Source organism: Salvia hispanica, chromosome 3 (genome assembly GCF_029641045.1).
Source record: "Salvia hispanica isolate PSC_SH4W2 chromosome 3, Shi_PSC_v1, whole genome shotgun sequence".
In the NCBI taxonomy this organism is placed as follows: domain Eukaryota; kingdom Viridiplantae; phylum Streptophyta; class Magnoliopsida; order Lamiales; family Lamiaceae; genus Salvia; species Salvia hispanica.
Window position 1 is genome coordinate 1,405,882 of NC_142694.1, and position 18,483 is coordinate 1,424,364.

The following is an 18,483-nucleotide window of genomic DNA, read 5'->3' on the forward strand; positions in this document are numbered from 1 at the left end:
AAATTTAAACTGATTAATTAACTAAGACAAAAAATTGCATGTTGGTGCACAATCATTTTAATTTGTGGCATTTTAAGTGTCCTAATACGTTTGTGGTGATATACATTATTTTAACACTTTCAAATGTCATATTATACTAGTATAATTTATCTGTGCACCTGGCTTTTACCTGGCACCTGAAAGTATCACAATAGGCTGCTAGGATCCAATATTTATTACCAATATTTATTGTAAATAAATAATAAATATTGGTGGTAAGTTATTCATTAAATAAATATTGGTGGTAAGTTATTCATTCTTATACTCCCTTGTTCATGAACATTATTTCAATAGTAGAGACATTAAAAATTAATAGATCAAGATTTTCAGCAATGAAGGAGAACAATTATTATTTATTTAGCAATCTGACAGTGTAGACTGAGCATATGAACGCAAATCCGACTTGTTAGCAATAATCAAATGTGGGTGATCCTAAAATTACGGATTAGCACGTTCACAAACGATAAATACATGGAGAAAAACAAACCATTATTCTTAAATCAAAGGAAGCGTGATACGACCGACAAATTCATAATCACTACATTAATATAATTAATACGGTATTGATAGTTTCAAAGCAATATATGATTGAATAATATAGTACATTATTTTATGCAAATAAAGAAATATCAACTTGCCATCGAATATTGTATGCAGAGTACAGCTGGTGGTGGTGAAGTTAACATCTTTTTAATTTTTTTATCTAGGGCTGATGCAAAAAAAAAATCGTATTATGGGCTATATGTATTCCAGATACTCCTAATTATAAAGTACAACATATTTTCGAATGGTTTAAATTATTAATTGGGACTTTTGTATAACAATTTATACAAACAGATAAATTTTAAAAAATTATTAAAAAATAATTTAAGACTTGATTAGGGGCTTAAGCTTCCTGTCTCTCCACCTAGTTCCGCTAATAAATTTTAGTGAGATTGGTCACTAACGTTATAAACTTTGGTCAAAGTTTGGTATTTTTCATTAACTTTAAAATTGGTCTAGAATATTATCACTATATTTTACTAACTTACGAGGTTTTTTTTTTGGTTTTTTTAATCATATTTGACATAAATCAATGTGGTTTTCTATGTGATTTTTTTATCTTATATGTTATGAACTTAAAAAAGTGATTTAAAATATCATAAAATGTATCACGATTTTTCACGTAAAATAAGATTTTGATAAAAATATCTTATTTGGGTTAGTATGGGAAATACCAACCAAACGGACAAAGTTCATGATATTCTATACCAATTTTAAAGTTCGTGGTAAATATCAAATTTTGGCCAAAGTTCGTGATTTTAGGGACCAATATCACTAAAATTTATCTATCTTACTTTATTTTTTAATCTATTTTTTTTATTTTACTATTACTTTATTCTCTCTTTGTTTAACCAGTAAACAAAACTTTCTAAAATTAGGGATGCAACCAATGAAGCGGGACAGAGCGAGTAAAAAAAACTTTCTAAAAACCAGTGGTGCGTCACGGGTTTCTAGAAATATTAAGAAAAAATGGGTGAAAGAAAATTAGTGGAATAGAGGTCTCACTTGTATATATTACTTTTAAATTATGTGATTGGAATGTGGGGTCCCTTTATAATTTATGGTAATTATGAACCGTGACTCCTATTTGTAAATGGACCAAAATGGCAAAATGAGACTCCTATTTGTGGACGTAGGGAGTAATAAGATTGTGTGACATCTATTGTGACAGTTTTGGGTGTTGCAATAAGTGTTTATTTATCATCACATTATATGTCCTAATTAATGAGCATTAACTACATATCTAATGCTCAGATGTACATCGGTGAGGGTAAAATCCAGTGATACTAAAAAGCTTTTAAAGCGTAACTTGTGAAAGCTATTTTGCAATCCAAAAATTTTCTAGCAACCCAAAAACCCAACACTTGATATCATATAATCTTCCAAATTGTTTCAGTCATCTCATAAAAAACCCAACATTCCTAATTTTTCTTCCAAATTGTTTTCTAGTAAGAGATGGCCTATGCTGTTGTATACTCACTAGCTCAAACAATAGACCAGATCCTAAATCATGATGAATACCCCCTCTCTGAAATTGGAAAACAACAGATTCACATGCTAAAAAAAAACGTATTTTCCTTGATAAATTTTCTTAAATGGTTTAAGGAGGAAGGCAGCAGCTTGGAAAGAAGAATCAGAGATGCAGCTAATGAAGCAGAGGATGTAATCGAGCATTGGATGCACGAGCATATCCGATCAACTGCTGCTGGACTTGCCACCGATATTGAATATGATCTTGGCGAGCTGAATATGGTGATGGAGGAAATTAACTCCATTTCCAAAGAGGTGGATCTCATCAAACCGTGGCCTTCTCCGAAGATGCTGCAGTCGAGGCCACCAATGTCAACGTGCATCCGTGACGGTTTCACTGTTGGTCTGGAGGAGGATTTGAAGAAAATAAAAGGTTTGGTTTTGGGAGAATCACCCTACCTCGAGATTATCCAGATCACGGGGATGGGCGGTATTGGGAAGACAACTCTGGCCAAAGAGGTTTATCATGATGAGTTGATTAAGGAGACGTTCCCATTTCGTGCTTGGGTGACTGTATCACAAGATTATCATAACGTGGAAAATATATTTGCGGATCTCCTACGTTCGTTTGGAGGAAATGTGGAAAGCAACGGCGAGCCAGCCATATATAGTTTGTACAGTATGTTGATCTTCAAGAAGTACCTTATTGTATTGGATGATGTGTGGAGCGCAGAGGCGTTGAATGGCATAATGAGAGCCTTTCCCAACGACAGAAATGGAAGTCGAATCATGTTAACCACAAGGATAGAGAGTGTGGCTTCTTATGATCAAATGCACAAGATGCAATTGATAGGCCCAAGTCAAAGTTGGGAACTACTCAAGCAAAAGGTATTTCAGAGCGAAAAATGTCCATCTGAGTTGGAGAAGATCGGAAAGGATATTGCAAAAGGATGTAAGGGGCTACCCCTTGCAGTTGTGGTAGCTGCTCGTATATTGTCTCAAAGAAGTCAGACTCAATCCTCGTGGGAGGATGTTGCTCAAAACATACGTTCACTTATCCAGAATGACGAGCACTTTGAAAAGACTATGTCTTTGAGTTATACATACTTGCATCGTCGTTTAAGGCCTTTTTTCATTTACATGTGTGGCTTTCCTGAAGCTTACGAAATTCGAGTCTCCATGCTTATCAAGTTATTCATGGCTGAAGGATTCGTGAAAGATCAAGTAAAGGGTGAAGAATATCTGATTGAGCTTGAGAGGCAAAACCTGATTTTAGATAAGGCCATCAAGTCCAATGGCAAAGTCAAAAGTTACTCTGTCCATGGTTTGCTACGTGACTTGTGCAATATAAAGGCTCTAGATGAGAATTACGAGCGACGGCTCAGTAATTCTCATCTTGATCTAAGGGAGGTTGCAAGAGCGTACGCTTCGACCATGCGCTCTGTTATAAGCTTCCAACGTAATGAAAGCTCATTACGCGGTCTGCGCAAGTTCAAATTGCTGAGAGTGTTGGATGTGGTTGATACTAATGCCTATTCGCTCCCTCCTTCATTGTTTGAGCTCTTCCACTTGAGGTACCTTGCTTTCGGATGTCCAATGGAGGTTCCATCAGCCATATCCAGACTTGAGAATCTTCGCGCTCTGATCATCCGTCCCGGCAAAAGGTCAAGGAAATACTCAAGGGATGAGGTATATCTACCATTAGAGATATGGATGATGCCACTTTTGACTCATCTTGTATCCTTTTTCGATCTCTTGCCAAATCCAGAAGGAGCAGCTTCTGCTCTGAAGGAACTGCTCACACTGGCAGTGGTGAAGAAGCTGATATGTACAGAAGAGCTGATGAAATTGATATGCAATGTGAAAAAGCTGGCAATCAATTATTTTGGAGACAAATATCAACAAGACTATCAACTTGAGAATCTTGTTCTCCTATCTCAACTTGAGAAGCTGACACTAGTTGTGACAAAAGGTTCTCATCTTCAGAAAAAAGCTAGGCCTATTTTTCCCAAGACACTGAAAAAGTTAACCTTGAGTGGTTGGCGATTTCCTTGGGAAGATATGAAAGCTATTGCCACTCTTCCCAATCTTGAAGTTCTCAAATTGAGAGATCATGCCTTTCAAGGCGATACGTGGAGCACTATTGAAGAAAGTTATGGTGACAAGGATGGAGAAGATTTTGAAGTGAATCCGTTTGTTAAACTGAAATATTTGCTAATTGAGGAATCTGATTTACAGGAGTGGATTATTGACAACTGCCACTTCCAAGCACTGAAGCGCCTAGTGCTCAAAGGGTGTGATAAGCTGAATCAGATTCCAAAACACATTGGATATATAGCATCAGCTCTTACGTTCGAGGTTGATAGTGCAAACCTATCTCTTTTGAACTGTGTCAAAGAGATCCAACAGGATCAAGAGATATATGGCAAAATCGTTAAAGTTGACCTACTATAAGGTTAGCCCTATTAGTTTAGAGAGACTTTTATTAGGCACAGAGTGTATTTGATGATTGTCTTTTTAATTTGCTTGCTCTATCTTTCAGGGGTATTATAGCAAGAGAAGTGAGATGATATTCCAGATCCAATACTTCACCGACACGCTTTGTATTTAAGGACTCCACTATTAACAAACTTATGTATTTGTGAATCCCTGCCTGTTCAGTGCTACTCATTCCATTCCATATTAATAGATACATTTTGCCATTTTGGTATATTCCATAGTAATAGAGTCATTTTCTTTTTTTAGTAAAAGTCAACACATTTTTCCACACTTACTTTACTCTCTCTTACTTTTTTTTCTCTCTTCATCTATCTTTTTCACTTACACTTTATTCTCTCTCTACTTAACCACCTAGCACAATTTTTCTTAATCTCCGTGACGAAAAGAAACGTCTCCATTACTTGGAATCTGTGACGAAAAGAAATGGAGCGAGTACTATTTTTTTATTTATATGTATTTATGTATTTCTTCATATGAAACGCTGACTAAACTTATATGTTGTGAATCCCTGCTTATTCAGTACTACTCCCTCTGTCTCTGAAAATTTTTCACATATTTCTTTTTTTGTCCGTCCTTAAAAATTTGTCATCTTTCATTTTTACCAATTTTTGTTGTGGATTCCACATTCCATTAACTCATTCCCACTCACATATTATTTTAAAACTAATATATAAAAGTAGGACCCATATAACACCAATTTTTTCAACCCACTTTCTATTATATTTCTTAAAACTCGTACCGGATTAAATGGTACCAAATTTTAATGGAGGGAAGAAGTACTATCTTGGTTTTTTTTATATATATATTTATGTATTTCTTCATATGAAATGCTCACCGTCGCACTAATTCATATCTAAGTGATATAATTACATGGTCAAAAGCATGCCATGAGGTCCTAACCAGACAATAAACTTTCATAAATAATTCCTTTTTCTTTTGGGATGGATAAATAGATGCGTGATCAATTGCTAACTTTTTTAAATTGTTAACCTACAAAATTCCGTACACTTGCAGGTGATATTTTGATTTTAATCATTATTAATAGTCAAGTCATATACATATAGACAAAGAGATTGTTTGAATACAGTTCAAGAGATGAAGAGTAAAAGTAGTGAAATTACTATTAGTGAATTGCTGGGACCATTTTCTAAAGTAGAGAGTTCCTAATTTTAGGAAACTGATTAAAAAGGAAAGAATTTCTATTTTTAAGAAACAAATGAAGTAGTAAATATTTAAATATTATTAATTTATATTACCCAAAAGTATAATAAACAAACACAAACTCATTCGGCCTTGACATTTAACTAATTTAAGCATAATTATGTAGTACAACAACGTTTGCATTTCAAGTTTGAGCATTCACGGTGGATGGCCACCTGGGGTCATCATAGTCCTGGAGATCGGCCACCATTGCAGAGAATGGGCCTAAAGTTGGCCCTTTCTCGCCCTCAAAGGGCCGCTGGATCGGCCATGTCCAATGGAAAGGGGCCGATGATCAGCCTATTATTATGTCATGATCAGCCTATCATTACACTTTTTTTGTTTGTTTTGAATTTATGTATTTCACATGTTCTACTGTAAAAACCTTGTTCCATTCTTTCCATTTCCCACGCCAACATCTTTTATCTTTTCTCATTTCCCTAACTTTTTCTCTCTTTTTAAGAATATCAATTTGTTTCTTGTAGTATTTTGTTTAATAATTGTAATACAACGAGTATTTGTGTATTATATATTACTTTGTTATTTTAATTTAATTTATTTAATAATCTATTAAACATAGAAGTGTAAAAAGATCAAAATATACCGATATGAATGCTCTTAAATCCTTAAAGAAAAGCATTATTAATCATATTCATAAATATTTAGCATAACTATGAAGTTTGACATTTTATGTTTTGACAGCCTAGTTACCATAACTAAAAGCATCGATATTTAAAAAAATTTCAGAGTAACATGTGGGAGGGTGTGAGTCACATCAATATTGTTTAATGCAAATAAACAATTACTATCAACTTTCCATTGAATAATCAACACTACAATGTACCACTAGCGTTATTAATTTTTGAATAATTATGACGCTAATATGTGTGTCAAGAAACTAAAAACACTAAAGTTTAGACTATTTGGTGACGTGAGAGATAAAAATATAAAATTATTACATTGTTATTAATGTATAATAAGACTCATCTCATTAGAAAAAGATGTTAGAATTTTCTATATTTATAAATGGATCAAAATTAAAAAATTACTCTAACTTGTTTATGGGTAGGATGGATTAAGTATTTGATTCACAAAACCCAAGATATTGTAATTGTAAGAGCATTCACAATGCCTCATCGCCCCACCATTGCGGTGGAAGGGCCATCCGGCGGCTCCACCTTCTCTCTCCAAAAGGGCCGATGTATCGGCCTTGGCCTATCCAAATGGGGCGTCGATCGGCCCTCCATTGTGGTAAGACGGTCGACAATCGGCCCTGATCTTTTTTGTATTGCTGAATGGGGGAGGGGAAGAAACGTAGGGGAAGAAGAAGAAGAAGAAGGGAGGGAGAAGAAGAAGAAGAAAGCGGCGGTTGTGAGGAAGATTAACCCTAATTTATTATTTAAACTATAAATTAGTGGGCCAATGAATTTATTAAATAGATAGACTATAAATGAATGGGCCAATAATTTTATTAAATTAATGGAATATATTTGAGATGGGCTAATTTATGCTTTCATTTAGTTAATTAATAAGTTGTCACGTATTTGAGATAAATTAAAATTTATTTCATGTATTATATAATATTTTTACATTTTAATTTAATTAAGTTAATAATATATTAAATATATAGGAGATGTGGAAATGAATTGAAAATGGGAAGGCCCCTATGGAAAGGCCCTTCCATTGTGGGAAGATAGGTCCTTTAGATAAATGCTGATGTGGAATGGGAGGACCCTATGGGAGGGTCCTTCCATTGTGAATGCTCTAAGGCCTATGGATGCTTGATTACGGATTAGTTCAAATAAGTAATCTGATTAATTCGAATCATATGACTTTACATGCCATCACACCTAACCACCCAATTACAATCATACTCCCTCCGTCCCCCATTAGCAGTCACAGTTTGACTGGACACGGATTTTAAAAAATGTAAAGAAAAGTTGGTTGAAAAAGTTAATGGAATGTGGGACCCAATTTTTTATATAGATTTTATAATAAAATGTTAGTGAAGTGAGTTAGTGGAATGTGGGACCTACTACCATTTATGGTAAAAATGAGGTGTGACTCTTAATTGAGGACGGATCGAAATGGAAAAAAATGACTTTTAATGGGGGACGGAGGAAGTATTATTATGTGAGATATATATAGAAAATATATAAGCATTAGTAAAATAAGAATGATAGGAACCACCGGCAGTCCGCACATTGTTTCAGAATTTAAAAATTAAGAATCATTTTCAACTCTTAGATTGAATGATATATGGTGGATTCATAACTTTGTTGAATGAATTAAAGAGGTTTTGCATATGCTTATTCAATTATTCAATTACACTTTGTCTTTGATTCCTCAGCCCCCATTTAGCAAGTCTCGTAGCAATTAATTTATCAGTAATTTAAGCACATATTCTTCATAAATGATGGCTACTTTTATCTCTGCAAATAAAAAGATAGAAGCATAAAGGAGAAAGAGAGAGATGGCGGACGCAGCTGTGGAATTCCTGCTGAACAACCTCAAGGAGCTCGTGCTGCAGGAAACCCATCTAATGAATGAGACGGAGGGAAACGTGGGCAAGTTGAAGAGCGATCTCCTCCACCTCCAAGCCTTCCTCAGGGAAACAGTGAAGATGCGGAACAGCAACGAGAGAATAAAGCTGATGCGGAAGGAGATCCACGATGTCGTTTACGATGTCGAAGATATCATTGGTGCATACATGGCAAAGAACAAAGTTTCAGGGAAGAGTAGTGTTTTTTTCAAAAAGTTCCTGACTAGCCACCGGAGCGTGCTCAATTTCCACAGCATTGGGCGGAAAGTGGCGGGTTCCAGCGGCCGACTCGAACAGTTGAGGAAAGAAATCAACCTCACCACCAATGAGGAAGACAAAACGGAAATACTTTCTGAGGTTACCTTTCTACCCTCTCATATATAATATGATTACAACAACAATTACATGATCAAGATTGGTGTTCTATTCTTTATGAAATATAAATCAAATGTTATTTGGCATACTTGGTACGAGGAGTGCAAGATAGTAAATTAAGTTAGAGAGCCACCTTTTAGTTTCAACAATCCTGCATTTTGACTATCTCATATTCAGTCTCAGTTTTTATGTAATTTGATGATTAACTTTTCTACTTTATTAGTACTCCTACTATTTAAATATGAAAAATATATTTTGGGTGCATTTCAACACAACTACTCATTACTATTCTTCAATATCTAATTTTGTATCTTATATTACGAATGATAGATCTTTGTTTTCCGTTTTCATCTCAAGTCCAAATTGTCACGTGTTAATTTTATAAAGATGATGATCTAAATTGCCAATAAATCCTCTAACTCTCAAAATCAGCTCAATATACGGAACCTTCCACTGGAGACTGGACGTCTGTCTCACAGACATTAAATCCTTGATGATAAATTTACATCAAAATGAAAAACCAACTGCAATACAGTTAGAGGTGTCCTAGTGCAAGAAACCAAATCCACCCAGTGTTTTAAAGTGAGTAATCTAGTGACCAAATGTCATCGATTCGAATTTCACACCACTTTATAGGTTAAACATTGACATTGCATAGAAATCTCAGGATTTCATCATTTTCTTACAACAGCCTCGACCACCAAGAAAGGACATGAGTATGGTGGGCTTTGCAGACGTGGCCGAACGCCTCATACGCCGTTTGACTCAAGAAGCTGATGGTCTTGATGTCATTTCTCTGACTGGTATGTCTGGGCTGGGCAAAACGACATTGGCATGGAAGATTTATAATGATCCTGAAATCATCTTAAAGTTCCCCACCCGCATATGGCTTACTGTTTCAGCAAGGTTCACAGAGAGAGATATCTTTCTACGCATCCTCGGCCATTTAACCACACTAGATGACGACATGCGTGCCAAAGATGGAGAGGAATTAGCTGAAATTGTATCCAACTATCTCCAGATGGGCACTTTCATACTAGTGATGGATGATGTATGGAGCATACCTGCTTGGGAACAACTTAAGAAGGCTCTCCCGTTACAAGAAAACAAAAGTAAAGTCTTGCTCACCAGTCGTGAAGAGACTGTGGGAAGTGCTGCTAGTAAGCCAAGACCTTTCGTGCCATTGCGCGCCTTTGATCCAGAAGAATGCTGGGAGCTGTTGCGGTTGGAGGCACTGGGAAAGCTCGAATGCCCTCCTCAACTGGTACAAGTCGGGAAAAAAATTGCAGCAGATTGCGATGGACTGCCACTTGCGATAGTCGTCATTGGAGGCATCCTTTACGAGTTATCAGATTCAAATAATGTGGATAAAACTAGAAGGAACTGGCTAAAAGTGTCGATGGATGTGAACTCATATCTCAGTGAGAAGAAGCTGGATAAACGCATGACAAAATTCATATCTATGAGTTATGAGAGTCTACCTCACTATCTGCGACCTTGCTTTCTTTATCTGGGGTTGTTCCCAGAAGACTATAAGATTTCAGCTTCGAAATTGATCCGCATGTGGATTGGAGAAGGGTTCATACAACAGGAGGATGCATGTATTCCGTTGGAGGAGGTTGGACAAAATTATTTGAAGGCTCTCATTAGTAGAAACTTAGTCAATACTCTCAAGTTTAAAGCTGATGGTAATGTCAAAACATGCCAGATTCATGATACCTTGCGTGATTTCTGCCGCATTGAAGCTGCAACTGAAAACTTTCTCCAAGAGATCAGGCTCAACGATCGAGGAGAATGTGTACCTCAAATCTCTGTGTGGTGTCGCCATCTTTCTATTCATTCCGATTGCAAGCGGTATATCTCATCAAGATCTTTAACTCCTCGTGCCCGCTCATTTGTTTGTCTCTCCAAGGAGCCCTATGATGACCTATCTCCGAAAGACATCACAAACCTCATTAAAGCCTTTAGGTTTCTCAGAGTTTTTGAGGTTCAACCCTTGAGATTCAAGGAAATTTATTCTGGCATCGACAGTTTGATCCATATGAGGTACATTGCCTTGTCCATCACCTTGGCGATACTTTCTCCACATTTCGACAAGATTTGCAACCTGCAAACTCTTATCATCAATACCACATCTCCTACCCTCCAAATTAAAGCCAACATATGGAAGATGAAGCACTTGAGCTATTTCAAGACAAATGCCTCCGCAACATTGCCCAGGGCCAAGCCCGCTGATTGTGCAAATAAGCTTCAGACACTCGGCTTAATCTCCATGAGGAGTTGCAAGGGACTTCATAAGCGGGCTCCCAATCTGAAGAAATTGGGCATGAGTGGGAAACTAGCGTTGCTTTCCGAAGAAAATGGACCTTTTGATAGTGTGAGGCAGATGAGATATCTGCGAAAGCTAAAACTAGTAAACGACAAGGCACAAGAAACGGAGCGACTGAATTGCCTACCAAAAGTTGATCAATTCCCATCTGGACTTACAAGCCTCACACTGTGTTCGACTTCCCTCAAATGGGAAGAAATATCTACTCTCAGATCGCTCCAGAAGCTCGAGGTGCTCAAGCTAAAATATCAAGCATGTATCGGGCACACCTGGGAGTTAGAAGATGCAGTTGAAGGTTTTCCGTCGCTTCAATTCCTGCTCATTGAAGAGACAGATTTAGCTTTCTGGCAGGCTAAATCACATCACTTCCCCAAGCTTAGAGCACTCCCAATGGAGTTCCCTAAAAACTCCCTTATTTCTCCCTAACTCCTGCCACATCAGCGCCACATCAGCACCAAAATTTATCCCCAGTTTTTAGCCAAGTGCTACATTGGTTTCTCCCTTATTTCTCCCTTATTTCTCCCTAACTCAACATTTCATTTTTACATCATTATTTTTTATATTATTTAATTTTCCCTACAAATGTATTTAATAAATAGACTAATAATGAACAATTCATCGTTGTATTAATCATTGGAAAATATAATACAACGAGAAAAAAAAAACTACAAATAAAAAACGCAAATAAACAAAGATTTAAAAAAAAAAAATCTAAGACGGAGGGGCCGGAGGGGCGTCGGGATCGAGCCCCAGCGTACTCTGCAGGTGTTGGATGCATTTCCAGAGGGCCGCCTTTTCTTCAGGGGTCCCGCCGCCGGTGAAGTACAGCGTGTACATCTGGGTCAGATTGGCGACATTGCTCGAATAAGTGGCTTTTTCTAAGTCGATGACGGATTCCGACGCGACTTCCGACGTTGCGCCCTTCCCCTTCCGCCTCCCCTTCGCCTTCTTCACTCCCTCCGGGCGCTCGTGCGGACCATCCCCACTCAAGTCGATGTGGGCCGCGCTCCCCTCGCTCTCCGAAACGCTAAGTCGCGAGCGCACCGATTTCCCGTGCAGCGCGTCGTGCATTCCCGTCCGGAATTTGGGGAGATCCTTCAGCTTATCGTAGATGTTCCAATACTTGAAGCCCTTCGTCGACAAGTACTGGCTACTATACATCCGGATGGCCTCATCTCGGACCATGTGCTCGTTCTGGCCACTCGTCATGTGAGTCATCAAGTTAGAATAAATACCGTTGAAGTGCCCGCAGTCCCTCATGAGGCGCTCCCAATGCCGACGGATCGCCTCGCTGCCATGGTCCTTCATTGAGGCAGTCTTGTGGCTCCTGTACTTCGCGGCAATCCGCTCCCAGAATATGATCTCAGTCTGGTAGTTGCTGCGCTCCGCGTCCTGTGACGTGTCCGCCCAGCAGTCGGCTATCAGCTCGGACTCTTGCAGAGTGTAAGTAGTCCTTACCCGCTTCGGCCTCTCATCGGAACCCGTATCAGTCGCAGCCGACGACGCCGGCGCCTTCCCCCTCCCGCTCCTAGAAGGCGGCTCGGTGGGCGTTTCTTCCACCTCGAAGTCCTCCGCGCTCAGTGTCGCGGCCTGAGATTCTTGGTCGCCTGGGGTTGATCCGGGGGTGTCGAACTGGGGCCGATACACATCGTCGGCTGGAAAGGGCATTCTGCCGGCAGAGTTGAAGTACGGAGAAAGTCTCCGCGCCGGAGGAGTCTGCAAAGGAGACGGACCCCCGTATGGAAGTTGGCCGGGAGGAGAACCCATCGCCAACAACGACTGCATCCACTGCTCGTTTGCTTCATCCGTGTTGGGAATTTGTGAACTCGACTCTTTCCCCTTACCCTTATCCTTACCCGATCGGGAACTTTTCTTCCAAAAGCTCATAATTTTGATGAAAATTGAAGATTGGGAGAAGAGATTGAAAATGGAGAGAATGAAGATTGTGGGTGATGAATGGAGGAAGTGGAGGAAATATTTATAGGGGTGGAATGTAAAATAGCCGTTGGGTTCAAAAAAAAAAAAAAAAAATTTTAATTATCGCCGATTATCGCCGAGCGTCGCCACAGTGGCCGGCGATCGCTCGGCGATAATCCGGCGTTAGAACGCCACTCGGCGAAGCAACGGCAACATTATCGCCGAATTATCGCCGACTTCGCCACAATGGCCGGCGATAATTCGGCGATAACCGGCGATTTATCGCCGAGAATTCGCCACCTCCATTGGGAATGCTCTTAGAAGCCTTGTGCTCAAGCACTGTGACAAACTTCGTGAAATTCCAGTTGATCTGGCTAATGTACAGAGCTTCGAGATGTTGGATTTGACTACATGCACAGTTGCAGTGGACTCTGCCAGGAATATTGCTGCTGAAAAGAAAAACATATTAGGCCTAGACTATGAATTCAAGCTCTCCATCTTTCCTCCTCCTACTAAATGATCAAGATTTATTTATCATTGCCAGGTGAGTTATCTTTCAAATGCATACTCCAACTTAATATTTTTATAATTTCATGTTAATTAATTTGAACTCTGAAAGGAAAACGATTCAGCTACTTTGGGACTGAGGGAATATAGTATTCCCTCCATTTCCTAAAAATAAGAACGTTGGAAATGACACGAATTTTAATGCAAAATTAGTAAAGTAAGAGAGAGAGGGAGAACAAATAAATAAAGTAAGAGAGAGATGGAGAAAAAATGGATAAAGTAAGAGGCGGAAGAGAAAAAAATTATGGAATTAGTGTTATTGGATTGTCGGGATACATTTCCTAAAATGTAGATTTTTTATTTTTAGGAAACGGACCAAAAATGAAAGAATTTCTATCTTTCGATATTAGGAAATAGGAACCATAATTGACATTTTTTTTTTTCTCATAAACTCTGTTTCAATGATTGATAGTTTGCATTAATTTGCAGGGACTGATGTAGGCTGGCTGGCTTGAAAAACTGTTGCACTTCAATTTGTTCTTGGCATTGTTATCTTGAACTGTTTTTCTCTTCTTCAAATAATCGAGCATGTTCGCTCGGATTGTAATAAATGCTGCACTTGATTCTGTCTTATTTATTATCCTATTTATAGTAAATTTATATTGGGCCCAATCAGGGATCTATGGAAGGTTTTGGATATGGGCTCCTCCAATTAGCTTTTTACTGATTAAATTGAACCCCAATTTAATATAAGCTTTTAATTCGAATATTACGAGCAGCCACTACAGAAGTAATATTGCACTCCCATCCAAATCCGAAATTACAAGTAATCCGAGTTTCCGTTGTTTATATTATTTATTTCCCGCACTTAAGATATAAATGTCCATTTATTAATTAATGTCTGCTATGGACTTAATTAATTAATATCTTATTAATTCCAAGAGTGGACTTAGCAAGAAACATTTATTTATTATTCATAGAGTAATAAAACTCCAACTGACCAGTTTTCCGAATAATAAAACTTTGTTCGAGCTCCTATTGAGGACATTATCAAACGAGACTCACCTCGTGCGCGATTCAACATAATAGCAATCCTAGCACCGCTAGATATTAATCACCACTACCCAATATATCAGGATTATTGGGTTGCGAAAAACCCGCACCATTTGATAAGTCAAAGTAGTGCATAATCAATATCGTATGCTCAATGCTTACGTATGTAGATTAAGAAATAGTTATTTATCAAGACCTAGTCTTTCAGTAGATAGCATAAAGACACGTCTTGCTGTTAGATCCATTTAATGCTATACCACATCAACGTCATCTTATTTCAGTAAGGCTTAGAAATAATCGGACTGACATTGCAACCTTTCACGATAGGTAGTCTAAGCCTATCTGGGTTGTGAAATTCTTCTTTTTCTTTTGCAAAGCATTGCATAGAACCGACTGTGTTACCTTAAAGTGGACGACGCCCACAACCAGTCTACTAAGCAAAAGACTTAGACTTTGTTTGCTTCTAATACATTTAAATGTTTATAAAACATTTTATAAATGCACAAGCAAACACAATGTAATAATATATTGATTCTATTCGTGCGTAACTGCTCGAATAATACTGAATCGGGTTAAAAGTGGATTATAGAGTTTTACGTATACAAGCAAGATTCTATTCGAGCGAAACTTGCTCGAAACATGCTTTTCAGTATACCAAACCTAATATATAGTGCACTCTTTTTTCATCTCAGTGAAGTAAAATGTGCTTAGAGTGAAGTATTCCATGGTTAGAGTGAAGTGTTTGTGATGCATGTTATTAGTGATCAGTTTTTTTTATCTCAGTGAAGTAAAATGTGCTTAGAGTGTAGTATTTCATGGTTAGAGTGAAGTGTTTGTGATGCATGTTATTAGTGATCTGTTTTTCATCTCAGTGAAGTAAAATGTGCTTACAGTGAAGTATTCCTTGGTTAGAGTAAAGTGTTTGTGATGCATGTTATTAGTGATCTGTTTTTCATCTCAGTGAAGTAATATGTGCTTACAGTGAAGTATTCCTTGGTTAGAGTAAAGTGTTTGTGATGCATGTTATTAGTGATTTGTTTTTTATCTCAATGTAGTAAAATGTGCTTAGAGTGAAGTATTTCATGGTTAGAGTGAGGTGTTTGCGATACATGTTATTAGTGATCTTTTTGTGTTTGAATGTTGTTATGTTCAAGTATATTGTGTTTGAATGTTGTTATTAATCATTTTTTACTTTCTTTATATAATAGGATAACCAGTGAATCTTTCGGAAGCTGCTGATATACGTAAAGAAAGACGAAAGCTGAAGAGAAAAATAAAGAGTAGGGGAAGCTTATGCATGTATGGAGAATGAAACAATTGTAGAAACTGATATAGTTCATAACATGATTCAGTTCACTGTAATACCTATTCGGTTCATTTACATTCAATAGTTTCATAACTTAAATTAATATTTTATTCAAAATTTTTATTTATGTAGTTCATAGATATATAGATTCAGTTGATTTTTAATAGCTCTTTTGTTCACAAATGATATTTAACAAAATATAATTAACAAATAAACTAATTAATTGTTGAAATGATGTAAACAACTAAATAAGTGAATCAATTCGCAATCATAGTGAACTAAAATAAGTACACAGTGAACTAAAAACATGTAAGCAGTGAACTAATTCACACTTATACCGAACTAAAAAATAGGTACGCAACGAAATAAGTATGTTGAACCAATAAGTTTTCTATGAAACAAAACTCACTTACAGTGAAGTAATATTGTTTATAGTGAAGTAATTATGATGATTGATGTTTCAGTGAAGAGTATTATTTATAGTGTACTAATTTTCATTTCAGTTAAGTATAATGAGCATACAGTGATGTATATTGTGCGTATAGTTAAGTATATACAGCATTCCTTATAGCATACTGTTTTTTCATTTTAGTGAAGTATATTGAGCATATAGTGATGCATATGACGTTTATAGTGAAGTAAATGTTGTTTTCATTTTGGTGAAATATAATGAACATATAGTGATATATATAGTGCATATAGTCAAGTAAAAACATGCTTAGAGTGATGTATTCCATGGTTAGAGTGAAGCGTTTGTGAGACATCCTTATAGTGCTCTGTTTTTTCATCTCAGTGAAGTTAAAACATGCTTAGAGTGAAGTATTCTATGGTTAGAGTGAAGTGTTTGTGATGCATGCTTATAGTGATTTGTTTTTTCATCTCAGTGAAGTAAAAATATGCTTAAAGTGAAGTATTTCATGGTTAGAATGAAGTGTTTGTGATCCTTGCTTATAGTGCACTGTTAATTGTAGTTCACAAAATGGTACAGTGAATTGTATTGGCTTTATAGTGAAGTATATTTTGTTCACATATGAACATGTATTTGACAAAATATAGCTCACTACATTAAAAATGAGTTCAGAGTGATCTGATTATGTTGTAAAGTGCTCAATCTTCTATCAACAACACCACAATACATAGATCTGCATATCCATTACAACAATTCATCCCACGGAAAATTCTAAAAATCCAAATGATTTCAAATCCAAAAGAAACTACAAAATATAGATCTGTTCATTCTCTAACTATATTACATGCATAGAACTACAAAGATAGAGATAGATTATTGAGTGTGAGGACATTATTGAGTGAGAGAGATTATTGAGCGAGAGAGATTGGAGAAATTTGTTAGAAGCAGAAAGCTTCTCCATAAGAAGCGTGATTTGAGCCCTAGATTCCATGGCGTGATCGACAGCCTCCGCCTCCAGCTCCTCAAGCTCGCTGCAGAGCCGCTCCTCCACCAACCGTACGTGCTGCCACGTCATCTACCACTCCTCCTCCACCCTCTCCTCTCCCTCCAGGCTGCTCCGGAGCTCCCTCTCTAGCTCCACGTTCCTCCGCCGAAGCGCCTCCGACGCATCACGGTGACGGCCAGAGATCGGCACACACAGAGAAAGATAATGATAACAGAGATAGAGAGAGATAATGCGTGAATGGAGTGTGTATTTGAGAATATGGGAATAAAGTTTATTTTCAGAAATATCCTTATGCAATTTTTATTAATTAATAATGTGTACTTTTATTAATCATTGGATTAAGATAATTATGTGGCTGAGATTTATTCTTTAGTTATATTTTAAAATAAGTTATACATTGATCACTACTTTATATTTAATATGTATAACTAATAGTGAGTTATTTATAGCAAATAAATTTAAATATAATTTGCTTCTCATGTCATTAGTTATGCCGATACCGAAAATACACCATGGATTTTGTCTAATACTAGTTGGACCTTTATGTTATGTTTTGTGGGCCTTAGTTAAAAATGATAAAAGCAATTAATGAGAAGAGGCCCACTTAAACTCAAACATTGAAACCATTCCATTTTCTCTACATTCTATTTACCTCGATCAGTCCACGCAGTGAAATCCCAAAGCTTGATGCTTCAAAGATCAATTTCAAGCAAGCTTACTTCTTTCTGAATGTAAGGTAAGCAAGCTTGATACTTCAAAGATCAATTTCAAAAATATTCTTAGGTGCTTATACTTTAATCAAAATATTCATTAAGTCCTCGTACAATTTTTTCGTTTTAATAGGTCCTTATACCTTTCTCATAAATTTCATCACATCCTCGTACAATTTTTTCGTTTTAGTAGGTCCTTATACTTTGATTATAACTTTTAGTATGTTCGTACACAATTTTTTATTTTAAGATATTCTTTTACTTTTATCTTAGATAATAATTTATATTTAATTAAATTAAATGAACCTTTTAATTTTATTATTTAACTTATCTTATGGTTATAAATATTCAGGAAACGTATCTTTCAATATAAATATAAATAATCAATTGAAAATTTGGATAGTTATTCTAAAAAAAACTTCGATTTTAATCTTCAATCATTACGGTTAATATTTTTATTAGTCTCTACAACTTATTGAGATTATTGGATAACAAGATGATATTATCTTCACAGACTATGCTAAGTTAAATAATGGAATATTAAAAAATTCATTAAGTTTAATTAAATTTAGATTATT

General features: G+C 36.6%; 2 protein-coding genes and 1 pseudogene across 3 annotated transcripts; 2 read left to right on the plus strand and 1 right to left on the minus strand.

The window, feature by feature from the left end:
- Nucleotides 1-1,848: 1,848 nt before the first annotated feature.
- Nucleotides 1,849-4,880, plus strand: LOC125212016 (putative late blight resistance protein homolog R1A-10). The gene is made up of 2 exons (XM_048112018.2): nucleotides 1,849-4,507; nucleotides 4,595-4,880. The coding sequence occupies exon 1, from the start codon at nucleotides 2,038-2,040 to the stop codon at nucleotides 4,504-4,506; it is 2,469 nt and encodes an 822-aa protein (XP_047967975.1). The 5' UTR covers nucleotides 1,849-2,037; the 3' UTR covers nucleotide 4,507; nucleotides 4,595-4,880.
- Nucleotides 4,881-7,975: 3,095 nt separating this feature from the next.
- Nucleotides 7,976-14,104, plus strand: LOC125211450 (putative late blight resistance protein homolog R1A-10). 2 transcript variants are annotated; one of them, XM_089066964.1, is made up of 4 exons: nucleotides 7,977-8,650; nucleotides 9,360-11,392; nucleotides 13,239-13,458; nucleotides 13,911-14,104. In XM_089066964.1, the coding sequence occupies exons 1-3, from the start codon at nucleotides 8,225-8,227 to the stop codon at nucleotides 13,432-13,434; spliced, it is 2,655 nt and encodes an 884-aa protein (XP_088923090.1). In that variant the 5' UTR covers nucleotides 7,977-8,224; the 3' UTR covers nucleotides 13,435-13,458; nucleotides 13,911-14,104. The 2 variants fall into 2 exon arrangements, with proteins under 2 accessions (XP_047967204.2, XP_088923090.1); XM_048111247.2 differs by lacking the exons at nucleotides 13,239-13,458; nucleotides 13,911-14,104 and having other exon boundaries at nucleotides 7,976-8,650; nucleotides 9,336-11,558.
- A 2,920-nt stretch (nucleotides 14,105-17,024) lies between these two features.
- On the minus strand, nucleotides 17,025-18,006 carry LOC148929886 (uncharacterized; annotated as a pseudogene).
- Between the last annotated feature and the right edge of the window lie 477 nt (nucleotides 18,007-18,483).